General features: G+C 40.1%; 1 protein-coding gene and 1 long non-coding RNA gene across 4 annotated transcripts in view; both read left to right on the top strand.

Annotated features, from left to right (window-relative positions):
• The first annotated feature begins 4,078 nt into the window (after positions 1–4,078).
• LOC131253348 (DEAD-box ATP-dependent RNA helicase 38) overlaps positions 4,079–27,759 on the top strand; it is a 28,965-nt gene continuing 5,284 nt past the window's right edge. The window contains exons 1-5 of one of the 3 annotated variants that reach the window (XM_058254330.1): positions 4,081–4,249; positions 4,385–4,573; positions 13,062–13,355; positions 13,458–13,685; positions 19,585–19,650. In XM_058254330.1, coding sequence (XP_058110313.1) covers positions 4,202–4,249; positions 4,385–4,573; positions 13,062–13,355; positions 13,458–13,685; positions 19,585–19,650 — 825 coding nt within the window. In that variant the 5' untranslated portion in view covers positions 4,081–4,201. Of the gene's footprint in view, positions 4,327–4,359; positions 4,574–13,061; positions 13,356–13,457; positions 13,686–19,584; positions 19,651–27,759 lie in introns of all 3 variants that reach the window. The other 2 variants (XM_058254319.1, XM_058254327.1) reach the window with 2 other exon arrangements.
• LOC131253366 (uncharacterized) lies at positions 19,661–25,805 on the top strand. The gene is made up of 2 exons (XR_009175118.1): positions 19,661–20,526; positions 22,780–25,805. It is a non-coding gene; the product is annotated as an uncharacterized LOC131253366 (long non-coding RNA).

The raw sequence follows: 27,759 nt of genomic DNA, 5'->3' as shown, positions 1-27,759 counted from the left end.
TCATAACTGTATAGTTTCGCAGAAATCAGACTTTTGACGCGCGGTGCAGGTCCGATACGGAGTTTAGCGATGCTCCTGAGAGCAACTGGGTTTTGAGATGGATCCTAAATTTCTAGGCAATGTAGCGTTAGCTATTCTATTGGTTTTGGTCTTGCAGTTCGTATTTAAAGCTGTCCAAGCTAATTCGACAGGTGATTTGGTTTAGCACTTAATTAATCCTCGTCTAATTTCTAAAGGATTCGGTTCTTAGTGATTTCTGCCTGAGGTGGTACTCGGGTCTTTGTACGAATTTTTTCGAAACGTTATAGGAACTCAGGAGTTGGGCATCTGCTCGACCCTCGATTTTCAGGGCGTTACACCTTTCGACCCCCATCTTGTCGAAAGTGTTGACAAATAGGATATTGGCCAAGCTGCCAGTGTCCACTAGGATCCAGAATACCTTAGGGTTAACTATACTCATGGTCACCACTGACACATCTTCATGGGGTTGGTGGACACCTCGAGCATCCTCTTCGGTGAAGGTCAGTTCACATGATGTTATTTTTTATTTCTTCAAAGGCATGCTGGTGACATGGACTTGATGCTCCAAGCTGTTGTGACTGATGCTTCGGGCGTGAGCTCTTCGTGCTCTGTTCGAGTCTCCTCCTCCAGCGGGTCCGCCAAAGATGGTGTGTATTTCCTTGGCAGCTTAGTTGTTGACGGGTTGTTCGTTCTTCTAATCTACCCATTCTTCTCTCTTGTTAACGTATTCTCACAAATGTCTGTTACATATGAGGACTTCGATCTCCTCTTTCATATCAAAGCAATCGCTAATGGAGTGGCCATGGTGTTGGTGGAAGTGTCAGTACTTCCATTTGTCCCGTTTATGTACATCGATCTTCATCATGTTCGACCATTTAAGGAGTTGTTTGTCCCTGACTTCCATAAGGGCCTGCTCAAGCATAGCGTCGAGGGGAGGGTAGGAGTTAAACATGCTCTCAGGCCGTCAACTCGGACACTGACCTGTAGATGAATCGTCATCCTTTCTCCGTTTGTTGCTGTTAGTCGGGGCTTGTTCTTCCTTAGGTCGCTTTTCCTTAGTTAAACTTCCCTTGTTTCGAGCAGCTTTTTGTGAGCTAAAAAGCTCCTTGGCATTAGAGTATTTCTGAGCTCGGTTGAGGAGATCGGCCAATGTTGTTGGTGGGTTCTTGTCGAGTAAGAAAAGAAACCTCCCCTCCCTTAGGCCTCTCATCATGGCAACCAAAGCGATCTTGTTTGAATAGCCATCAATTTCTATTGCTTTCAGGTTGAAGAGTTTGATGTAGTCCTTCAGCAGCTCGTCTTCTTTTTTTATGATGGCGATGAGGTGAGTAGCCGGTTTGAGCTTTTCCTTTCATCCAATGAACTTAGTGAATAACGCTTTTGCTGAGCTGCATGAACGAGCTGATGGACTGTGGCTTCAATTGTCAGAACCACTTCCGAGCTACTCCTGTTAGAGTTAAGGAAAACGCCCAACACATAACCGCGATTAATGCACCACGAAGTTCCCTCCAAGCCCTAAAAGATTCTAGATGTTCAGATGGATTGATGGTTGTAGACTAAGGGGTGATTTGCGGCATCTAGAACCTAGGTGGGAGCTAGGCATGCATGCTGTCCACAGTAAATGGTGGTTTAGTTTCCTCCGGCATTGCCCCTACTAAGGTCAGAGCGTGTGTGCGGTAAGCTTGCCGCATGTCGCCGATTTGGCCCCGCAATTCATTGAGCTCGGCCTCCCAGGGATCTTCGTTTTTGGCTATCGCCTTAACCTTGGGAGCTTTGTTACGCTTTTTATTCTTCAATTCATGACTTAAGTTAGAGGCAACTAGCGTGGCAGTACCCAAGCCGTGGGAAGGTGCTGTGTCGATCTGTTTGCTTCTCTGAGAGCCTGTGGGTGCTCGAGACGGGGCAGAAACTTCAGTTGCTGCCCGAGCGACCACTTCCTCAGCCCTTTGATCGGGAGGAGGGTTCTGTCGCTCCAGCATTCACTTTATTTGGTTGATGTTATTAGTTAGTGTTACAACTTGTTGTTCTAGGGAGACAAGTTGACCTCCCCTGTTTCGGGAGTGTTGTACTAGGCCCACAGGCACAGAGTCAGCTTGCAGTTGGGAAGACGAGTTCCGACGATCTTCGGACTGCTCTGACAGCACAGGGCTGAGCATAATAATGGTGGTCTGGGCTTTCTTTCTTCGTTTCTCCATTGTCGAAGCATTGTAGATGAGAAAGATGACTTTCACTGTCATTCATATAAATGATGCCAAACTGTTGATGTATAAATCTGGGTAGCCTTCCCTGGACCTTCAAGTACCTATACAAGAAGAAGATAAAGGAGGCCCTGACTGCGGCATGGGACTCTCCGATGCCTAAGTTGGGTAAGGAATCTGGGTCTGGTCGTAAACAGGGTGGATGGGTTGGATTTCTCACGAACATCCCACTGGGCCCCACTCATAATCCTTGCGCAGTCGCAGGAAGTTCCTGCGCAAGGATTTTGGGTGGGGCCCACTGCAATGTTTGTGAGAAGTCAAACTTGTCCATCCGTTTTTCAATATCATTTTAGGACATTTGACTAAAAATGATGTGGATCCAAGATTCAAGTGAACCACATGAGAGGAAAAAGTGGGGATTCAGTGACAACCGTTGAAATATTTATATGACTATAAAAGTTTTGCATCGGTCTAATTTTTTGGTATTTCACTTAATCCCATTGAAAATGACCTTATAAAGGGTTTGGATGGTATATAAATATCAAGGTAAAGCCTAGGAAGATTTCAATCGTAGGAATTTCTTTCCCCAATTGTTTCATCTTGCATGGCCAGTTGATTTTTGAATACTTCTCTATTTTTAGCTAAGTGTCCTAAGCTGGCTCCGCTCATGATCCTTGCGCGGGAACTTTTGCGAAAGGCTTCCGTAAGACCCTGCGCAAGGAAGCGGGGCCTAGAACTCCACGTAATTCCTTCGTGTTTCCCAAAAAACCACGCTGCCAATCTCGCGTGAGATCAAAGCACAGTTTACCGGTACCGGATTAGGTGCCGCTGGCCAACCCTCGATGGTGCAGCCCTTACCATGGAATTCACCTTGATGCATTTAATATACATCCATGCCATCCATCCGTTTTCTCGTATTATTTTAGACAAAAATTTAAGTAGATCAAAATATCAGGTGAACTATACTATAAGAAACAATAGTAATTGAGTGCTCTACGTTAAAAATTTCCCAAGGGACCACCCTAACATTTAACTAATATTTATTTTATATATAACTTGTTAATCAGATCACAAAAATCTAGGTGAGGGAGAAACAAAAATATCAGATTGCTCCAAAACTATTGTAGCCCACAAAAAGTTTTTAATAGTCGATCACCACTTTTCCCTATGGTACGGTCCAAATGAGATTTTTATCTATTTCATTTTTAAGATCATGATCTAAAAGCATCTAGTAAAATCGAATGGATGGAGTGGATTTAGAACAGATAGATTAAGGTGGCCCCATGGTAAGTGACGCACTGTCTTGGGTTTGTACAGGGCCTCACCGAATCCCTTTCCCACTTTACCTTTCCGGAGAGTCGGTGGTGCGTAGTGTAAAGCAAACCATCAAGGTATTGACGTGGCAAAATTATGTGGGCTACACCATCATGTATGTGTTATATCCACACCGTACATCTATTTTACCAACTAATTTCAGACCATTATCCCAAAAACGAGTCAGATCCAAACCTTCCCAGGGCCACCATGTTTGTTTATCTATTTTCCATCCAACCAGTTCACGAGGTGACAAGGACTTCCGTGATCCACGAGAAGTTTTCAACGGTAAGTGTTCTGTTCCAGCTATTTCGTGTGGTGTGTTACACTTGAGACTTTTATCTACCTCATTTTTCGGTATATTACATTAAATGATCTGATAAAATGGATGGACGGTGTGGATATAACACATACATCACGACGGAGCCCACAAAACTTTGCCACGTCAACAAAGTACCCACCTCGGTGCTTTCTTCCACACTACGCAATCCGAGCAAATAGTCCCGACTCCAAGTTCAGAGTCGGTAACACTATATATGTAAGATCAGATCTCTCCCTCTCTCCTTCAATCGTCTCTCTCCGAACTCAGCTCTCTGAAAACCCTAGTCCCCTTCCTTGCTATCTCTCTCACTCCCAAAACCCTTATCTCCATCCTCATCTCTCTCTCAATGGCGGAGGCGAACAACGGCACCGGAGCTGCGATTGAAAAGCCAGAGGTGAAGCGGGCTTGGGGCGACGACGAAGAACTTGATGCCACTGAAACGCCTTCCGCTTCGTCCGCACACGCCACCTCCTCCGATGCCAATGAAGAATCCGAACCGAACACCGGAGCTGCGATTGAAAAGCCAGAGGTGAAGCGGGCTTGGGGCGACGACGAAGAACTTGATGCCACTGAAACGCCTTCCGCTTCGTCCGCACCCGCCACCTCCTCCGATGCCAATGAAGAATCCGAACCGAACATCGCCTCGCTCTCGATCAAGGAAGGCACTGAAAGGAAAGACACAAACTTGGATGATCCCGAAGATTCCCAGATCGAAACAGTAAGAGGCCAATCCGCCTTATTGCTTTTACCTTCTGTTTTTCCCCCATCCCTTCTTCGTTCCTTGTTATAGGGTTACTGTTGCCGCACTCGTTGATTGACTGAAACTTGTCGATTTTTATTAAGATTTCTTATCACAGTCAAATGGATAGATTTAGGTGGGTGGACAACGGACGCTCATTTTAATTGAAGAAATGGTACACATGATGTTTCATAGTTGAATTGGAGCCCATAAAATATGATTTTTTCAATGCGATTGGACTTCGGTTACTTTAGTAAGTTTGCACGCGAAGCATGCTTCAGTGGGTGTTGGGAACACTTAAGGACAAGCAAGCTAAGATCTTTGTTGAGCCCATATGTGTGTATAAGGCATGCCATCTACATGTTACACTGTGCTAGTGGTGCGGAACATGGGCTTGAAATTCAAGCCATCCGTCAGGCTGGTTGCATCATCTTGATGCTATGGAATTAAATCATGCTGGTCAGATGACTAGGATCAATAGGTGGGATGCAGTGTACAGAAGAAATGGATGGGTAGAGTACAAAAATTAATTTATACTCTACCCAAATAAAAATAAAAATCCAGAAAAGCTAACAAATAAGTAACACGACCACATGCATTGCCCTAGTTATAATGGTGAACCCTGAACACCACATTTATTGCCTAAGAAAACCTATTGATGTTATTATGACCTGAACCATTTGCGCAAACACAAACACGAAGGTGGGACTTCCACTTAGTGAATTTTAGTTCAAGGTTGTTTGAAGTTAGACAAATTCTCTATTTCTGTACTCTGGAAAAATGCTAAACTAGATTCAATAATTTAGTTGTCAGTATGCGATGAAAGAATTGTATCATGTTGCTTGTAGAAATTTTGGAATTTCGTTAGTTGTTACATTTTGTTTTTCCAAAATCTGCAGGGAAGAATTTGACCAAATTGATTACATTACATCTTCTTCTTCTTTTTTTCCTTGTGGCACAAGTCATAACATAGTGGTTGAGGAAGGCGGCTGACTCCTAGCATAAACCTTGGTAGTTGCTAATTGGGCGTACCATCTAGTGCTAACAAGATTGTCAATGTTGCACCCTACATGGTCTGAAACAAACAACAAATATTTAGCGATAACCAAAATAATGGCCTACATTCAACATGAATATTTCTTAATCCCAATCATTCATTGGTGTCCAGGGCAATGATCTCAATTCACCTTGTAGTCACTATCTTAGAAGGTTAAGAACATCAAAGAACACACATTTTAGTGAAAGTGATCCACCTTAGGGCCCATTGTATGAACATTCTGGTTCATGTTGAGGTCAGTTGAAGGATGCCCAATCACTGACTTCTGGTTTCTACCACATTGATGAAACCAGAAACTAAACAATTGTGGCTTGTAAAAATCACCAGATGTGCTTAATGCCTTGTTGCTTGGTGAATCCATGATAAGGCCCATGTGGTTTCATGAAAGGTGAGGACCATCCATTAGTCGACAACTCCATAAACATCAAATTAGGTAAAAAATCTAAAAACATGGTGAATCTTTAAACGATGGGGAGAATGGACAGAGCTCCATGTTCAACTGGTGAAAGTATATTTAGAGGATGGTTCCGTTGGTGCCTTTTTTGTCCATTGCGCACAGTAGGGCCCATGTACTGATTTTGGCTGTTTGCACAAAATTTGAGGCCTAGATGTTGGATAAAACATTTGCAATTTATTGGAAGATAGGGGGGCTAATGTGGAAAATATGATTGAAGATTTTGAGATATTTAGTAGATATGTTTTTGCTATTTTAGGCCAAATCTTTGCTGGTGGGATTTTTATTATCTTAAATAAATTATTGGTTGTTGAAATTAATTAAGCTTGGTTTGAAATCAGTTAATAGGTTCGGGGATTTTCATTAAAGATCCATAGGATTGTCTTCAGGGTCTATAAAAGGGGTGGTGTAGGAAGTAGACATTCCACATTTCTTTGAGTTGTTAGTTTTCTTAAGTATTGTAAGAGAAGAAATTAGAAGATCATAAAGTTATCTTCCTTTCTACTCTAATATTTCTTGTAACGTGTGTGTGTTCATTTTTTTTTGCAATTCGGATGTCAAGATCTCATCGACTTGATGACTGGGTTGCACCATTTTTGCATTAGACTAGGTCATCTTTAAGGATCTTCAACTCTACATCTCCTAATGGCTTCGAAGGGGGTGACGTAGGAAGAGCTTGTACAAGTTACTCAATTGATCCTTGCTCATAGAGCGAGTAGATGATCAACTTACGCATATGGTAGGCAATCTCACTAATCAAGTGGCATCACTTTGGTGTGGAGAGAATCTAGAGACTGAAGTTGGAGGACGTGGATACGTGGGAGAAGGTCCCTCCATGGCCTTAGCCAACAATGGGTGGACCCGTCTTGTGAAGACGCCAATGATCAAATCCTTCGATTATTGGAACAAGATAGAGAGCCCGAAATTAAGGTGCAAAGTCAAAAATTTCATAGTCATTTGCATGTTGGCGACTTCATCAATTTGCTACGAAAGGTAGAACAAGTGTTCGGGTACAAGGAATCACGAACATTTGGAAGCTTAAGTTAGTTGTTATGGAGCTTTTCGGTCATGCATTAACATGGTGGGACGATCTCTGAGTTGAATGAATTTATTAAGGTAAGCAGAAAGTAAATTCTTAGGAGAAGATGAAAAATAAGTTTAAAATGAAGTTTTTACCTGTGACTTTGTACCTGTGCTCTCTATTAAAGATGTCATAGTCTACATTAGTGGAACAAATCGGTGACTGAATGTACCGAGGATTTCCATATAGTGACATCACGGGCAGGGTTTTATGAGTATGAAAACTTGAAGATTTCAAGATATCTTTATGGTCTTAACCAAGACATAAATTGACTTTACATATGTATTTAAGATGTTCGATGCATACGCACTTGAATAAAAAGTTGAGGAGATAATTAGGGAACTTGGGATACAGTTTGGTCCCGTATGAGGATTGTCATCGACGATGGGGCAACATGTTAACTTCAATGTAAGATAACCATAAGAGCTACTATAGGTTAGTGGAGGAGGGATGATGGGCCAATGTCCAGCAACGAAGCCAAACCCTAACTTCGGGGAGATGGCTATGGATGAGGGGCTAGTGCATTCAAGACGAGGCAAAATAATGCTTCTTTCACATGCTTTAAGCGTGCACAACTGGGACATCGTTCCTTTCACAGTCTTGGACATCGGTCCAAAATTAGAGTGAATTTGACAAGGAAGGAGAATATGGTGAAGCCACTCCCAATTGCCATCGAAATAAAAGTTGAAGATGAAACAAAATATGAAGAACATGCATATCATGATGGGGTATATGTTGAAGAAGTTGTTGATGTGTATGGTGATATGGGCGAGTTGTTGGTTACCCAACGGACTATGCCATTGATGCCTTGGGTGATTGATGAGGGGCAATGGTTGTGACATAATATCTTCCACCTCACTTGCACTTTTGGTGGGAAGATGTGCATGATGCTAGCAGATGAGGGGATCAACAAGAGCATTGTCTTATAAGAAATTGTGGATATATTAAAACTCAAAGAACATGAGCATTCATGTCCATACTAGAAGTTTTTGTTGACTCGGGTGCTTAGTTTCCTTCTCTACTGGATCTAAGTATGAGGATAAGGTATGATGTGAAGTGGTCCCCATTGATGCATGCCACATTTTGTTAGGGAGATCGTGGTTGTGGGACTAAGATATCGTTCATTTAACTCAGGCTAACACTTATTCCATCATCAAGGATGTGTTAATATCACATATTCCTTCATCAAGGATGTGTTAATATCACATTGTACCCAATGAAACATCTTCTAATATCCAATCTGATAAAGATAGGGGTTGGAAATCATTTAGCGTAGATAAGTTTGAAAAGGAAAGCAAAGAGATTGGCGTCATTTATGTCTTTTTTTGCTAAAGAAGATAAAACGATTAGATGTTTCGCATCCTATACAAGAGTTTGTTCATGAATATGAAGACTTAGTGCTCAAATACCTCACAACTGGACTTCATCCTATGAGGAACATTCATCACCACATTGAATTAGTGTCGGGTTTGAGCCTTCCGAATCTTATTCACAGTCGAATAAGCTTAGCCGAACATGTCGAGCTCCACCGACAGGCTATTGAGTTGCTATAGAAGGGTTTAATTTCAAAAATCATGTCATCATGTGTTGATCCTGCATTATTATAACCCTCGAGAAAGATGGATGTTGGACGATGTGTGTTGACAGTTGTGCATCCAAACTGGATTACTATCAAGTATTGGTTTCACGATTAGACGATATGTTGGATATGTTGCACAGAGTGAAGATCTTTTGAAGATTGACTGTAGGGGTGAATATAACCAAATTTGTATCCAACATGAGGACATGTGCTAGACTGCGTTTAAGACTTGAGATGGGTTGTACCAGTGGCTTGTGATGCCATCTGGGCTTTTAAATGCGCCAAGTATTTACATGAAGCTAATCACAGAGGTATCCGCCCCTTTGTGGAAGATTCTTAGTTGTTTATTTTGATGGATTTTTGTTTCTAGTACTGATTCATTTGTTCACCTTGGCTGCATACAACAAATATTTGATGTACTACAAAAGGAGTCACTATATGTTAACTTGAAAAGTGCTTATTCCTCATCGACATTGTTGTGTTTTAGGAAAATTGTGCCCGTAGAAGGGGTCAAAGTTTGATCAGGAGAAAATTAAAGCCATTGCGGAGTGGACCACCTACGAACCCTTTTGGAGGTCCGTTCTTTCCATGGCTTGGTGACATTAACTGGAGATTAGTCCTGAATTTCAATATCGCAAATTTGAATGGAGTAAAGCGATAGATTGAAACTTTGGCACGGTATAAAAAAGAAGACGAGAGAGGCTCCACTTCTTGCACTTCTGGACTTTAGTGAAGTATTTAAAGTAGAAAGTGACGCATTAAATAATGACATTGGCACAGTGCTAAGTCAAGAAGGAAAGCTGATTGCTTTCTTTGTCAAGAAGCTTGACAACAGAGGAAGTGCTACTTCATGTATGATCTCAAATTCTATGCGTGGTATAGGTGCTATAACATTAGAGATGTTGCCTGATTCATCAAGAATTAATTCTATACTTGGACCATGTGGCATTGAGATATCTTAACTCCTAGGAGAAGTTGAGTGCTCGTCATGCAAAGTGGATTGCTTTTCTACAAAAAAAATATATTCTCCTTTTGCATCACAACTAGAAGTCAGAACAAAGCAACCAATGTTTTGAGTAGGAGGGTGGTTCTGGTAGGAACACTCACTCTAGGGGTTGTGGGATCTGAGGCATTAAAAAGAACAATACAAGGAGGAACCTTTTTTTAGCGAGGTGCTTGAAGATGTGTGGATGACTAAGATCCAAAGTGTGAATTCATTTTTTGGAGTGCGACTTGCCAGGGGACCTAAGGGCATGTTTGGATGGGCCTTTACTACCGAAATGTGTTGGATATTTGCAATGTTTGCAATTACCAACACATTATGTGGTAATGATGGTGGTAGATTCAACTACTATACACCACGGGGGAAGGGAAGCTTGTTTTCCCTGTGTATGGTGACTGACATAAGAATGGTGTTTGGATACTTCTGGAGCAGCTTGTTACATGCACATATTTCAAATTCTCCATGCACACATACTCTAGCATGGAAGGTGCACGATCATTCCATCCACCCACTTGATACAACCATGATTGTGGGACCCACCCTTGCTCTCACAACCCGTGTATAGGATGCCATGAAGCGCAACAGTGCGTCCACCGTGGAACAGTTGATGTGGGCGGAACCCTAACAATAGGGACTACCTTTGAAGAATGCATTATATATCCACACAATCCATCTCTGTTTCAAGCTTATTATAGGGTAGTGATCTGAAAAATGAACTAGATTCATTTTGCAGGTGGACCAAACAAGACTACCTTTGAAGAATGCATTCTATATCCACGAAATCCATCTCTGTTTCAAGCTTATTATAGGGTAGTGATCTGAAAAATGAACTAGATTCATTTTACAGGTGGACCAAACAACACGAAACATTGGTCAATGAAGGCCATCCATTACATATTTCAACTGACTAGAGAGTCTTGGAAGAAGACCATCCAATCCTGATGATAGGGATTAGGGTCACACAGACCTGTATGAAAAGGGAAAAAAAGTATTATCTTCATCCAAATCTTTTGAATCCCACAGCAGGTTTTCATTGGTCAACAATCACTGCTTCTAGTACTAGAAGTACCTGCAAGAAAATACTGCATGATCATTAGAGTAACATATCTTGAGCAAGATGGTAGGATGTGTTCAATATCGTTTGATGCGAAAGAAATCTCCTTCTTTCATGAATTAATTGAGTTGGAAGAAGTTACATATTGGAGGGCTACCAACAAGCAGTTGAGTCAAGGGGAGCTATGGATTTTCCTATGTCTTATAGTGACAGATCTTCAAGAAATCGCTACATGCACTCTGAGATGCGAGATAGACTAGAGCAAGTGAAGTCACAAAATTTGTGTATGAAGTGTTTGAAGGACATGCATGGAGAGTGCAGATGTTGATCATGGAAGTTTGTAGGAGTCGGTACGAATGCCTTGATTTATGAAGGGGAAATCGTAGGACTATCTACAGGCGACCATTTGAGGGAAATGGCCGTGGGAGATATAGTTTTCAAGGCATGCAATGTTTTTACAACATACATGGAGTAGGCAAGAGGTAATTCCTGGTAGAATCACGGAGAAGCCATGTTGGCCTTCCTTGATGAACAGGGACTGGAAGATCCTACAAATGATTATCCATGCTGAGCTAGAAGCTTGGAAGAAGGTATGCATGTGTAAATGAATTGACAGGAAGGGAATCTACATTACCTTCAATAACAGGAAGCCTCCCAACGTCACCGTTCCTGTTGTACGCTGGTTGAGTGAGAGGGTTTCCGAAGGACCCTTTGGCCGAGCAGATGGGTTCTTCCTCTCAAAGAATGATCAGCGAAGGAGTCGGAAGAGAGAATGGGTTTTTATGTCTTGTTGCTGATGCATGTGTACACATTGTGGTGTACCAGGGAGCACCGAGAGGCCATCGACTTTCTTTGGAGATCTCTGAATTCTGACGAAATCTCTGCAGAATTGGATCGAATGGTGGTGGATTACAGTGTTAAGATGACTCTGTACTCTAGAGCCTGAAAAATCGGCTACCATCGAAATATCCAATCGTCGGTTTTGGGTAATAATGGTGAGTTTTACACCACTTTACAATAGTAGTTGCCCATCCAAACAGGCCCTAAATCAGTACAACTTGTGCTGTATTGGTTTGTTCCGGTGTGCTTAATCATTTTGTTTTAGACCGAAGCCAATACAGTTCGGATGATGCAGAGTTGTATTGGAATATATTATTATTATTATTATTATTATTAATTTTTTAACCAAGGTTTGCATTTATCACTTTGTTAGAAATCACCAAAACACCTCAAATTGGTTACATTCCACCACAGCCGCTTTGATTTTGGTGTGACTAGACAAGCCATCTCTTTCCTAGTGAAAATGCGAAATTCAGCCAAAGTTGTGTAAACAGTATTACAAGGTTAATGAAGCAAGCTTTTGAGAAATCTAAGGTTTGCTTAGGGTTAGGGATGAGTGCAGCTGTCGGAGCATCAAATGTGTCAGCCATCCTCTTAAACCCGCCCCCCCCCCACAAAAAAAAAAAAAAAAAAAAAGAAGGAAAAAAAAGAAAAGAAAAGGAGGCTCAAAATAACTTCATTTATGATGTTTTCTTCATTAACTCCTAGATTTTGGGGAGGAGGGAAAAGTCAGCCATTGTCCAGTGGCCAAGCCATTTTAACCTTCAACATACTTGACATTCACTTGGTTTGGCAATGCGAATATTTATGGTTTTGATACACATTCGGTATAGATGAGACAAGCCCTAGAGGCAGTGGCCGGGTTTTAGTTTCTTTTGAATACTCACCTAAGGTTCTGAAATAGTTTCAACTATGGCATGGCCTTTAAATATGATGGTTCTATCCCTTTCACATGTTTGGTGTTTGAGTCATTTGATTCATGGAATGACCTCCTAAAAATATGGATTTCTTGCACATCTACATTTGCGAATTTGGTAGGCTGTTAAGTCCTTGCTTTCAAATAATTTAGTCTATATCATATAGACACAATACCTTTTTTTCATGTGTGGTTCTACATTTCTGGTAAGGAATGAGTTTTTCATGTTTATGCCTCCTAGTGCTTGATGTACGTTGGCATAGGTCTGAAATAAATTCATTCTACTCCTTGCATGTCGAGTGAAGCAGTTGAATGCCATGCTGTATTGATTTCTTTTAATATGGATACCATGGTAGGTCCAAGACATCACATCGAACATGGTGACATTGTCCAGAGTCTTTTTTGACTGAGAAGGAACTTTATATATTTGAAGTTTGTTGTCCTTGTAAGTTTTATCTATAACTGGTGTTCAATTTCTTATAGGTTACTTCTGGGGACACTTTATATTCCTCTGCTATGACTTTTGAAGAACTGAATCTGTCTCGGGAGTTGCTGAGGGGATTATATGTAGAGATGCGTTTTAAGACGCCAAGCAAGATTCAGGCTGTAAGCCTCCCAATGATTCTCACTCCACCTTATAAGAATTTGATAGCTCAAGCTCACAACGGTTCTGGCAAGACAACATGCTTTGTGCTTGGCATGTTGAGTCGGGTTGATCCTAAACTAAGAGCACCTCAAGCACTTTGCATATGTCCAACAAGAGAACTCGCTATACAGGTCTCTCTCTCTCTCTCTCTCTCTCTCTCTCTCTTCCCCATTCCCCCCCCCCACCCCCCCAAACTTCCTACTTAAGATTATAACAGAAAATATGTACTTCAGAACCAGGAAGTCCTTTCGAAGATGGGGAAGCATACTGGTATAACTTCAATATGTGCTATACCGTTGGACAGTTCAAGCTACATTCCTATTGCGAAGCGTCCCCCAGTCACTGAACAAGTAATAATAGGAACTCCTGGTACCATTAAGAAATGGATGGCAGCAAAAAAATTGAGCACGCGGGATATGAAGATACTTGTTTTCGATGAGGCTGATCATATGTTGGCTGAGGTGCACTTTCACATCTGTATTATTTGTTAATTTATTTTCTTGTAATGAATAATTATGGTATCAATTGTACATTCAGTGTTTCGGAGCTTCTATCTGTGATTTGGTTTGTATCATAATCATGCTAGGTTTACTAATTTCAACAAAGTACGTTCAATTTTTCTTACAACTTCTCTGATATATTTTTACTGGAATTTGCATTGGAAACAGGATTCTGGACATTTTAAGGAGTTAATTTGTATATCGTATGCAGTTGTAGAAGTGATTGTTCTCTCTCTCTCTCTCTCTAACCCCCCCCCCCAAAGAAATAAAATACGACAGGAGTGCTGGTCCAGCCAAACACAACACACAGGTCTAGAAGTGATTATTCTTAAGTATTACTTCCAGTTAATCAATTTTTTAATCTTAGAAAAAGTGGGATTTTTGTGACTTAAATGCTTATGGAAAGACTATAAGCAAAACTGCAACTCGAGGACCAAAATTTGTAGTTTAGGGATATATTTCATATACTGAGTGTGTTTCAACCCGCAGGTGACATTTTATTATCCAGAGCTTGTAAAACAGTTTGCTTACTGTGAAAGTGGGAAACTTTGAGAATTTGAAACTGGGCAAGTGTTTGAAGAACTCAGCATAGGAGGTAGTTGATGCAATCTCCACACTCACTATAGATGCCAAGAACAATATTATAGAAAAGAAACCAATCAAGAGATGGAGACCAATAAACAGCCATGAAATTGCTAGGTTTCTTTGAAATGAAGACCCCTACACAATTCTATAAAGAGTTTTGTAGCAGCTAAAATGTCAACTCCAAAACTCTGGAAATAAGCCAATTCTGAACACGTAAAAAAATCTCAGCGATCCATTCCTTCAATCTCCTCACTCAATTTCCTATGTGAATCCAAGCACTTGCAAGAAGGCTCTTAAGCATATCTGGGGGATATAAAGGATGTAAAATAATGGGTTTCAATCTCTAGTGCTGGTGGTGAAGGGAATCTCTTTTTTAATTAGTGGGCTGTTTGTTAATTCTTTTGGCCATTTTCGGTCTCTTTCAATAGAACCGTAACCTTTCAAAAAAAAAAAAAAAAAAAAAAAACCGAAAAGAAAAGAAAAAAGAGAGAAAGATGGATCTTAAGCATAATCCCAGCCTCTGCAAGTGGTAAGGGAGAAAGAGAAAACAGTCTCTCTATGTTATGGTGTCATGGGCGACCAAGTGATATTGGGGCCCTTGTTTGAAAGGGTGGCTTAAGCAAATGACGATTTGGAGGAATTTCGGAATCTCATGGAGTGGATGGAGGATCGAAAGCAATAATAAGGGAAAAGGATGATTAGAGATTGACTCTAAGTAGTTCTCAGTTAAACCTGTATAGTTTTTATGCATGGCTTATAGGAGCAGAAAGTATTAGGATGACTTGAACTATTGTGGTATGGTCTTATCAGGGACCTCCTAGGGTGGTTGCATTCAAGTAGCTCACGTCAAGGATAAAGAGCTCACCATTGGCCATCTCAAAAACAAGAAGATGATTACAAGTGTATGCATTCTTTGTTTTAGAAGTGTGGAATCAGTTGGCTACTTGTTCTTGCATTGTGATGTCACAAAGCATGTGGGGTCGGTTCTTTGTTTTTGTGGTGGCCTAGGTAATGCTCAAGTTGATTGATCTCTTCTTTGGAGCTTGGAATGGGGAGATTGGGACCAAAGGCTATGTGGACTTGTATTGTTGATTGGATATGGACTGTATGGAAGGAGCACAATAATAGGATCTCTTGCCAAAGGGTGCTTTTGCTTCTGCTATCAAAAACACTTCTTGTTAATTGTTTGGTTGTAACATTCTTTTCTCAAATCGAAGTTTTGATACATTTTTACTTCCCTAGAAAGTAGGTCACACGTTGGAAAGCAATTCTCTCTGCACCCTTTAGATCAGAATTATTCTATAGAGGCACTTGAATCAAAGATGAAATATGGATGTCTGTATCCAGTATTTATCATTTTGTCAGATCAAGAGAGAACATACGTGATGTCAACTAGATAAGGGACAATCAGGTATGTGTATTTCTTTTTGAGATACCTGTGGAAGGCACATTTTGCTTCTTGATTTTCCTTATGTAGAGTGTGTTTTCTTCTTCATTCTTACTTTCTTGAACAATTATTGATTGGAGAATTTGGGACCATATCATCTAGGATCATTGCATCAAAGTGGTTCTTGAGAGGAATGTGAAATTAAAGGTGGGCCCATGAGATCATCATCCAAATCCAGTCTTCTTTTTTTTCTCTCATAAATGACTAGATTGGCCATTTTGTCGGCCATTGATCAGATGGCTAGGATCATTAAATCAAAATGATTAAGGAAGCACTGAGAATTAGAGGTGCTGCCTATAATATGGGTGGTCTAGATCCATGATTAGGCCCTTTTTTTTCTTCTCATAACATAAGTGAACTAGACTGTCCATCGTACTCGCATTTATTAAATGGCTAGGATGGTTGTAAAGAAGTGATTTCTTGAGAGCAGTGTCCCAAGATATCACTGGTACTATCGATAACATCAGGTGATATTTTAGTGTCGCTCAGTTAGATACAAATACCTAATTTTTGTTTAGGTTTTAGGGTTTAGGATGATTATTGCTTTCAATCTTTTGAATACTATTGACTATGACGACACACACATATATGGAGACATGTGCAATATGAGGATGCTAACCAGCCCGAGATGGGACTCAGTCCAACAAACTGTTTCATGCCTAGGATGATTGCTATACATCTTTGTCAAGCTACATAATCACCATCTTCGATTTATATTCATGAATATTCAAAATGGATTAATATCTATTCCTAGTTGCACGAATGTGCATGCATCCATTTCCCATTCTCATAATGGAATAACAACGTATCATCGGAACTATTGACACTATGGGCCAATATTTTGTAATATTTTAAATATCGTGGGATATTGGCTAAGTTCTTTGGCATAAAGGTGTCATGTCAACAATAACATCAATGTTGTTGTTGATATTGACACATGCTACATAAATAGAGAGAAATTCAAGAGAAAATTAAAGTCCCTTTTAGGAAAATTTTAGGGGGATCTCTTCTTAAGGGTGATTTCGATGACCCTTCTTGACTATTTTGAAAATTAAATCTCGGATTTGCATAGAAATTGCAACTTGAGAGCTGAAATAGGTTAGAACACCAAGGGAGAAAGAGATGAGAAAAATACATTTCTTTTTTGACGTGTTAGAATGGATTACAATAAAAATCAATGTCTATGCTTGATTCTCATATATTGACATGGATTTGATGTGAAAACAATTTTTTCTTTTTGAGAGATGATCGAAATTTTAATGAGAAACCGCCAAGGTGAGAAAGAAATAGAAACTAAGAAAAAAAAAATCTTTTTCTGGGGATACATGTTTGCTTTACTCATTTGCTATGAAAGGCCTGTCGAGAAAGCATCCATCAGGAATGAATGCACTTTGATGCGAAGACACAATTCCTGCCACAACCTTCTTCAGCAGCGCCCCCCCCCCCCCCCCCCCACACACACACACAGAGAGAGAGAGAGAATCTGTGCAATGAAAAAAGAGTTACAATGTGTGCCAACTGATGGAATTCAGAAAACACCATCAGATCATCTATTATGATGTTCCAACACCTTTGGAAGAACACCAAAGGAAAACCATGGGGATTCGTAGTTCATCCGCTGATGCTTTGAAGACCACTTCTCTAACTTTTGCAGAATCAAAACTGGCTCTGCTTGAGCCATAGAGATGCAGCAAAATCCAACCTATTGGGCAGGAGGGAAAACCTTCAGAGAATCCTGCTGAAGAGTGGGAAACAAACTTGGTGCAGATTAACTATTTGGAGCAAATCTCCACTTCACTTTAAAACTCTCGATATGGTTCCTGTGGCTGTGAGCACTAACCTTCCTACGAAAGAAGGTAGTATTTTTGTCTCCTTCCTTCAACCATCTCTCTCTCTCTCTCTCTCTCTCTCTCTCTCTCTCTCTCAGCAGCCATGACAAAGCCATCGCAGCAAAATCTATTTTCTGCATCAGCACACCCCAGCAAAATCTATTTTCTGCATCAACATCCGACAGGCTTCCACTCTGCCAAAATCGGCAATCTCTCCAGACAACATCTCTTTGGAAGGAAAATTGTCCAAAACCATAGAGTTCCAACTCACCTTTTACTTTGTCTTTTTAGCTTGCCTCCAAATTTCTCACAAGCACTGTTGCTGTTAACCTCCTCCATCCAAGACTCTTGAACCACTATGACGAAGTCTGGGTGCTCCAACCACATAATTTCAAGCCAAAAAGACTTCATACCCCAAGAATCAAAGACTAAAGAAAGTAAATTGGCCTGTGATCTGTAAGCCCTGCCAGTAGAACACAAGAATTCCAGAACACAAGAATTCACATCTGGAACACACACACACACATTGTAGAGAAATCTATTGAGCCTGCTCATGACAAGATCCTCTGTTTATTAGGCCAAGTGAATTTAGCACACCTACCAATGGGACATTGAGCAGCTCCAAGAGGCACCAAAGCTCTGCGTACTGGCGGAGAGTTTGGAACCTCCAAGCTTTTCATGATTGAACCAAATAGCATTGAAGTTTCCTCCTAGGCACCAGGGGACCTCCTAGGAAATTGAGCTCTTCCCTGAATATCAGCCTAATCTTGGGATCATTCAGACCTTAGGTTGCTGGAAACGCCCATTGTTGACCTGACCCTCCCCCTGGATGTAAACCGGATGGCTAACAACCATTGCTTCTTGATGACCACATCCTTTTGTAGTTAATTGGTATACCACATGACAAGCATCCCTCCTGATCTTCCGCAAGCTTCAACCATTTCCCACTCACTGTCCCCTCTATGCTACAACTCTATAACAGACTGAGGTCTGGCAACTCCCTCTTAGTTTCCTGCAACCTAGGAATCCTGGCGTTTTTGAAGATCCAACCATGTCATTAACAGTTAGCCTCTTCCCGTCGGCCCCCAAACCTCTAATAATCCAAGAAACAATATCCATTGCTACCATTTAGTAAGGTCCCCTCCCATCCCCCAAGTACTTCATCTGCCTACCCCTCATGGTTGATGGATGATCTCAGCCCACGGAGCTCTCTGGAGACCTCCAGGGGCTTTAGGCCCCGAAGACAGAAACGTAGGTTAACTCTTCTTTTCTGCCTCCAATTCCCGCGGGATGATCTTAAACTTCCATTCATCCTCAGCATCAGTGCCCAGCTGTTTCCCCAGCTCAACAGATTCCTCCTCACCCAGATGGAGTCCCCTGCCTCCTGCTCTATAGGAACTTGACTGACACAAGAGCTTCCCTAGCCTCCCCCCGAGCAAGACACCTTACCAGCCAAAACCCCACTGCGAACAAACTTCATAGCCACCCTGAATGGTAAGTAAGAACTCTCCAGAAGTCTCCCTCATGGAATCCCCATTCCTCGACAACGTCGCACGATGTTCTTCTTTCTATGCTTGTAACAATACTCAGCTACCTGATTTGAGCATCTTATTTTCAATATCATAAATTGGAAATTATCCCAATTCTAGAATAAAGTACTTAATACATCACTATGGATATTCAAGCAGCCTGGACTTATTTGCTTCCATCAGTGACTTGCTTTCTGCATTGTTTTTTCCAAAAAAGAATAAAAAAGATCCATATTTTTTCTGGACACTGTTATGATCCAAGTTTTACCCTGTACTTTAAAGATGCTCCATGACATTGCAAATGTATATATGCTAATAGCTGACATACCATATAGTAAGATTTGGACAAATAATGTTAAAAATAGGGCTGCCTTGCCCAAAAAAAAAAAAAAACATATTCAACACTGCCTTTGTCATTTGATACTTTCATTCCGTGGTTATTCATTTCAACGACTACTCTTTTGGCATAGGATGGCTTTAAGGATGACTCATTAAGGATCATGAAGGATATTGAAAGAAACAGTTCCCATTGCCAGGTTGGTCAATTGTAATTTGAGATTATTCATGCATACTTGAAATAAAGGGGTATAGATAAGCTAGTTTGTAGAGTGCTTCTAAATTGTTGTTTCAATAGTTCACTTTATCTTATGGTTTTATTGAAGTACATGCTAAACTTAATGAAAGTTATGATCCTCAAAACATGGTTTAATTCTATTTATTTATTTTAAAATGTGGATGGGAAATGTTTGGCTAGAAGATTATGTCATTACAAACATTCAAAGCCTCCTTTTGCTTCTCTGTCTGGTTCAATGAATTTGAATGTATCCAATTATGAGGGTCTTGGGTTGGACTTGTGCGCATTAACTTTGAAAGCTCATGATGTCAAACAATTGTAAATCTTGGAGCATTTCTCTCCCGTGCAGAGTTCTTCAGATTGGACCTATGTACCGTCATTGAAGATAATCCACCAGCATAGACTTTAAACTTGATTGCAATCATTTTCACATTCTTATGATCAGTTTTCCTTAATTAACTATTAATCTTCTCTTTGTTACTAATCTGGTTCATGAATTCCACAGATTCTTGGAGTGTCGATCATGATTTCTTAACATCATGCTCTTTCAATGAATCATAAGGCTGACTCCATTCGTCACGAAAAATGGTCATGTTCATCCTTCTAGAACATCGCCATATGATCATGTTTCATAAGTTCTTCGTGTGCCTATTGTCATTTGGACTACTTGAAAGTTGAAACCCCTTCTTAAACTACAGATCTCTTCATCTGGGTAGCTATGATGGTCATATAACTGACACAGACACAGATATGTGAACAAGAATGTGGTTCTCCATTCCTCTTGATATCTGTTGAAGTCCCTTGATATACATTGATACGCCATCTTCTAACGGCCAAGGTGTCCTGTATCCGTTACGATACGGCCGTATCGGCCATTACGTAACGGTAACGGCCCAGGCCGTTACGCGATACGGGGTCGAAACGGGCACCCCCCCCGATTTTGTGACCATAATGGCCGTTACGGGGCCGTTATGGGCCTAAAGGAAATAGGGAAAAAAAAAAAAAACACATACCTTTTTTTTTTCCTTTCCTCCTCCTCCTCCTCCTCCTCCTCCTCGGGCTGCGATTGCGGGCCCCCTTCTCGTTTTCTCATTCTTCTTCTTCTTCTTCTCGGGCTGCAGCTGCAGCTCTTATTTTTCCGTTCTCTCTTGTTTTCTCTTTCTTTCCCTCTCGTTTTCTTCTTCTCTCTCCATTTCCCTTTCTTTCCCTCTCATTTTTTCTTTTTCCCTCTCATTTCTCTCTCCCTCTCTCTCGGTCTCGGTCGGGAAAAGAATGGAAGCGGATTGGCTGGTGTACCGCACACCAGCTATATCGCTGCTGTAGGTACGTGTCGTGTGAAGACGAGCACTAATGCTCCTCGAGCTCCGAGTTGTACGAACGGTTTAAAGGAAATCAAAGTTACATGGGCCCCACAGTGATGTATTTATTATATCTACACCGTTCATCTATTTTTAGAGTTCATTTTAGAACATTACCCAAAAAATGAATCATATCCAAAGATCATCTAGACCACACCATAAATAGTTGCGGAGATAATGATTTTCACCGTTAAACAATTTGTAGGGCTCACCATAATGTTTATTTTACATCCAATCTGTTCAGAAGGTCAAAAATACCTAAATGAAGAGGGAAATTTTTTTTCATATTGATCCAAAACTTCTGTGACCCCAAAAAGGGCTTCAATGGTAGACGTTCAATCCCCCACTGCTTTTCGCAGTGTGGTCCACTTGATAATTAGACCTGTATTATTTTGTGTCAAGCCTTAAGATGAGCTCGTCAAATGAATGGATGGTTTAGATATAACACATACCTCATGATCAGACCCACAGGACTTGGTGACGTCAAATGAATGGACTGCGTATGCAACATGCTTTGATGTCTCGAGTTAATAAAAGGTACACGTGCCACATGGGCCCCACCATGATGTATGTATTTTATCCATGCCGTTCATCCATTTTGCCACATCATTTTAGGTCATGATCCAAAAAATTAGTTAGATCCAAATCTCAGGTGGACCACAGCATAGGAAACAGTGGTTATAGAATGCTCACCATTAAAAATTTCTTAGGGTCTACTGTAATGTTTATTTTCCATCTAACCTGTTAATTGGGTCACACTGACGTGGATGAAGGGAAAACACACATGTCAGCTTGATCTAAAACTTTTGTAGCTCCCAAATTTTTTTTTAATGGTGGATGTTTAATTATTGTTGTTTCTTATGGTGCGGTCCACTTGAGCTTTGGATCTGCCTCATTTTTGGGCTCATGAACTAAAATTATTTGGCAAAATGGATGGACGGTGTGGATATAACACATTCATCACGAGTGGGGCCCAAAAAACTTTGACACTCGTGTGCTACACTTCACAATCCAAGTCCCGCCTAATTCGGGCCCTTAAAAAATTGTACACGAGACATGTATTAACTTAAAATTTACCAATTAAATTATGGACTATAATTGCTAACTCACAATGCCAAAAGCAAATTGTTTGAATAGTTTTAATTGTTAATTTGTGGACGCTTATTTTTTAAAATAGGGCCTTATTTTTTTCATGATTCACTATCCAATAAATGTCCACCAATTCATAAGTGGGATAATGCCAATAAATTGCATGAATTCGAGGTTGATTTGGGGCATGGATTGGTCCTCCAAGTCAGCTCCTAATTGGCAACGCTATCTACCTAAATTTAATTTCATTTTTTTAAAGAACTATTGGGAGAAATGATATCAAATTGTTGAGTATATAAATTAGATATTTAGAAAATTAAATATATAAATTTTGTAGTCAAATTCAGGTTATTTGGTTCATAAATTCATCAGACAGTCCGATACAACTTCTCACCAAAGAGGGATCGTTACACCACCATAAACATGTTCCAGTTTATAAATGAATGCATATTTGGAATGCTTAGAATATTTCGTATTTAATCCATATTTTTTCATATATTTTTGGCAACAAAAAATAATAATTTTGCACCGTTACGGGCTGTTATGCCCTCGTATTGCCGTTACACTCCCGTATCCGTATCGGTATCGGAGGGCACCGTTACGCCAACCGATACCGATACGGGATACCTTGCTAACAGCTCGAGGTTTCAGAGCAACTAGTTGTTTGACATGGTAATAGAGCGAGAGGTCTTGTGTTCGAATCCCAGGAGTAGCAAATATGGCTCAGTTAATATATTCCCCAATGGGGGGTGTTTATGGTGTGAATTGTGATTGTCCCTCCACCCTTGCCCAGTATGTTCCCGTGCGGATTTCCACCCCGCACGTGTGGGGGAGTGTTGAAGTCCTTTGATATACGTTGATACACCATCCTCTAACAGCTTGAGCTTTTAGAGCAACTGGTTGTTTGACAATACCCCTAAGGTGCATCTATTGCCATTTGGACTACTTGAAACCCCTTCTTAAACTATAGATCTCTTCACCTTGGTGGCTATGACAGTCAGATAAAAATACTGACATGGGTACAAATATGGGAACAAGAATGCAGTTCTCCATTTCCCAATAGTTTAGGATACACACATGGATATGTACATGCTCTCCCAATTTTGCATGCCATTTAGTTTTCATTAAACAAGATTTTGTTCTTAATTTTTTTCGGAAGTTACAAGTCTAATGATATTGATAGTATTTGTAATTTTTACAGTATAATCACACATTGTTATGGCTAGAATGATTAGTCATATACATACAAACATACGTACATAATACACTCGAATCTATCATAAGCTATGGTAGAGTTGACCATTGTAGGTTCCACTGTGCTGTGTTTTAGAGATCCAAGCTGCTAATCAGGTGCGTCGCGCCATGTTAGACCTAGGCCCAATCCATAACTAAGGTGAGCCCCACCATGGAAAACAATGCGGAGGGGACGCCCACTATTGGTTACCTTTGAGGCCCAATATGATGTTTATATACCATCCTACCCCTTCATTTTGTCTCCTACATGGATGGGGGAAACCAAAAATCATGCCATTCTCAGAATTCAGTGGGCCCCACTAGGTGATTGGTGTTTTTACACTTTTGTGTGGCCCACTTGAGACCAGAATATGGCTGATTTTTGAGGTGTTTCATTTTCTAGAGGGGGTGCCTCTGATGCATGACTTATGTCTGACACGCATCATGGTGGTCCCACATGCAGTACACTGCAATGTATAATTCACCTTGTCTTGATTCTCCTGCTCGTGCACGCACACATAGGGTAGATACCATGTAGTCAACACTATGAGAGGTTTCCACTGTGTGTAGGGTAATGACCCCATGTTGACAATAGAGAGGTTCTTACAATGTCGAGTAGTGTAGCCAGTGAGATGTGTTTCGGACTTAACCTGCCCATCCATTGTGCCTATTGATGTTTTATGCTCAGGGTCCCCAAATCAGCCCAATCCATAATTTAGATGGGCCACACCATAGAGGACAGTGGGGAGGGGAAATGTAGGTGTCCATTTAGGGTCCAACATGATGTTTCTATGCTTATCTTACTGGTTCATTCTATGTGCCCCACCCGGCTGAAGGGACACCAAAAATCAAGTTGTTCCAAAACCCAAGTGGTCCCCACCACACCAACCACTTGATTTTAGAGGTTTTAGGTATGAATTGGCAATGTTCCTGTGGTGTGGCCCACCTTTGGATTCGACTAAGGTATACCGTAACGGCCGTTACGACCTAGTGACGATCAAAAACTTTTTTTTTTTTATTTGCCAAAAAATTGACCAAGGTATACCGTAGCAGTTCTTACGACCTAGTAAGGATTTAAAAAAATTTGCCAAAAAAATTGATAAAATAGAAGAAAAATTCGAAATATTTAGAGGATTTCAAATATGCACTTAAAACATGTTTATGATGGCATAACAGTCCATTCCTTAGTAAGAATGTTGTCTCGGCTTCTTTGATGATGTTATGAACCTGACAAGTTTAGATTGACTGGAAAAATCCTATGTTTAATTTCCTAAATATATGATATCAATGATAAGAATATATTTAACATAAATGTAATACTAATAATGAGATAATTATTTATATTTATATAACCATGTACTGTCTCAAAAGTAAAAAAGCTCAAAACATAAGTGACGAGTCATAAAATAATGTCACTCAACGCCCAATGGACAAATATTTGCATCACCAGCCAATCACCACTTGAGTGAAAATTTTGTTGTTTATGATTGGTTGACCTCCATGTCCTCATCATCAACAAAAGTTGGAGGGAAAACCCATGTTAATGAAACTTGAGGACGATTGATCACCTTGTTGGGGATTTGTTGTGTCAGCCCCGAATAAGAATATCTACCACTGTCAGACGAAGACCCATAACCATAGTCATAACCACTAGACCCGCCACCACAGTTGTGCCTGTACCTGCATTGCGGCTACCCTTAGCATTGCTGCTTGTAGTGCTGGGAATGAGAGTGGGGTGACAAATAACTCGAATTTGGACCCCGCATATGGGTATCCTCAATATCGACTAGCTTCATATGGATCATATTGACGACCAGGACTAGCTTGACATGAATGTGGCTCAACATGCTCCATATACTATCTATGGTCATATCCATATCCATAAGTGATTTGATGTCCGGGAATTCCATCTCTTCCAGTATCACTAGTGCCAGCCTCCTGATGATGCTCCCTCTCGTCTAGATGTATTGTGGCTCAGTACATTTATAAGTTCGGTCTCCTATATCCCGTCGATCCTCATTGGCCTCGCAATCTATAGCAGGTTGTACCCCTTGTTCTAAGTAACACTAGAAGTAGGTGCATCATCATCATCACCATTTTTTTCAACTACATCGTTATTGTTACCGCCATGATCATCAGTCTCGATTTCGCTGTCACTAGTATTCTTTTGTTGGGTTAAATCAACCCTTTAGGTCTACATGACTTTGTTCCTACCTTGTGCATATCAGTGGGTCGTGCACCTTGACTTATTGACTATCATCTTCTACATATTTCTGTCTTTGTTCCAACCAAGGTAGAAGTGGGCTATCCTCATCATAAATGTGGTCTGTCCTAGTTTATTGGACAAAAGTTGCCCTCGTTGATCAGAAAAAACTGCTTATTTTGGGGATTTTTCTTGACAGCCACTATTCATCCAAAAATTGTCTGAAAATGAGAATATTGAGAATTAGGGATTAGAGTGAGCAATCCAGACATGCATTTATAGGTCTATTCATCCGACATGTACTCCAACCATCCATACTCAATATTAAAAAAAAAAAAAAACCTACATTTTCTGGGGATTTTTCTTGATAGCCACTACTCATTCGAAAATCAGCCAAAAATGAAAAATAATAATTAAAAAAAAAAGGGAGAAAAAATGAGTGATCTAAGGCATGAATTTGTAGATCTATTCATCCTACATGTTTTTCAACCATCCACACTCAAATATATATATTGAGATTTTTCTTGACTGTCACTATTCATCCAAAAATCAGCAGAAAATGAAAAAAATGAAAAAGGATTAAATCGAGTGATCTAAGGGATGCATTTGTAGATTTAGTTATCGTACTGTATTACATCCATCCACATTCAATATATAATTAAAAAAAAAAAAAATCGCTGATTTTTATGTAAAAAACAACAATATTATAAGAAAATTGGAAAATTATAAAAACAACAGCAAATTGGCCATAAATTTAGCAATATATGGTTGATTTGGTTTTGTAATCTTGAAAGAAATCGTTTCTAGCAAGGAAAAAAAAAAAAAACCAAAGTTGAAGACTTCTCTCTTAAATTATTTTTTTTTCCCAAAGTGGCCCCATGGAGCTTCGATTCATTGTAATCGCTTTGCGCGAGTATTTAATCCAAAAAGAGTGCACAAGGTGTAGGATCACTCTAAGAAACATGAAAATTGAAGAGAATGAGTGGAAAATGATGCCATTTGCCCCAGTTTTTTTTTTTTTTTTTAAAGCCTTTTCTCGACCCCTACAAGGGGTAACCGTTATGGGGATAATGGCCGTTATGGTACGCCCCTGTATTGCATAATGGGCAGCGCTGATAACGTTATGTATCACTGGCACTCCTTGGATCTAACTAATTTTTGGGGCATCACCTTGTCATGGTGACCTGCATCTGATGCACAGTTTGTATGCCTCACACACATCGCTACAGGTCCCAATCCAGTATGATACACTCAACAGTATGTGATCTTTACACACACAGGGTCCCGATCCATTATAGTTAATTCCACCATAAGTTACACTGTAAATGACCTTTATGTGCCCCACCATATTGTTTGCATGACATCTGTTCCTTCCATCATGTTTGCTGATTCAAGTTCACTGTGGAGCCCAAAATTAGCCTGAACAAGACACTCAAGTGTGACACATCAAAGGGAACAATGAAAAATCATGCCTAATAGGCTAATACCTCTAGATTCACTTCATGTGGCTGACCTGAGTTTCAGAATGACCTTTTTTGGTGTTCCTTTATCTTGGGGGTGCATCTACAAATGGATTGGATGGCATACCACGAAATAGTTTGGGAGATTTTAGTGTGGCCCACCTCAGTTTCTGATCAGACTGATTTTTGGTCTCATGGCTTGACATCAAAGGGCACATCTCATGTATAGTATGGATCCAGTGTTTTAAATAGCGGTAGCGTGATGTGTAGCGATCAACCCTCTATAGCGTGTAGCGTAAATACGTAGCGTGTAGCGTAAGCTACACGATACTTTTATTTTTTTAATTTAAAAATAGGACAAATATAATAAATAGTGAAAAAAAATATAAAAATGCCTAAAAGATGATTCATTTTATCAATTATAAGCATGTTCAAAAAAGCTATTAGTTATCATTTATCAAAAGTCAATCCACATATATAAGCCAAATCAAATAATTATCACATCAACAACTTTCTAAGCAAACCACTTTAATTAATTATGTCTAATTGAAACCACAAGTCACAATTATGAAAAGAAATAAAAATCCCATAGGTTAAAAGTATCAAGTATAATACAAGTGTCACATTCCTCAACATTAGAAACAAAGAAAACGTGAAAATAATAATAATAATAATAATAGTAAAAAAAATGCATTGTAGCTTACACTATGGACGCTACGCGCTACATA

The sequence above is a fragment of the Magnolia sinica genome, chromosome 1 (assembly GCF_029962835.1).
Source record: "Magnolia sinica isolate HGM2019 chromosome 1, MsV1, whole genome shotgun sequence".
Taxonomy (NCBI): domain Eukaryota; kingdom Viridiplantae; phylum Streptophyta; class Magnoliopsida; order Magnoliales; family Magnoliaceae; genus Magnolia; species Magnolia sinica.
Note: the sequence above shows the minus strand (reverse complement) of the source record. Positions and strands in the feature narration are given on the sequence as shown.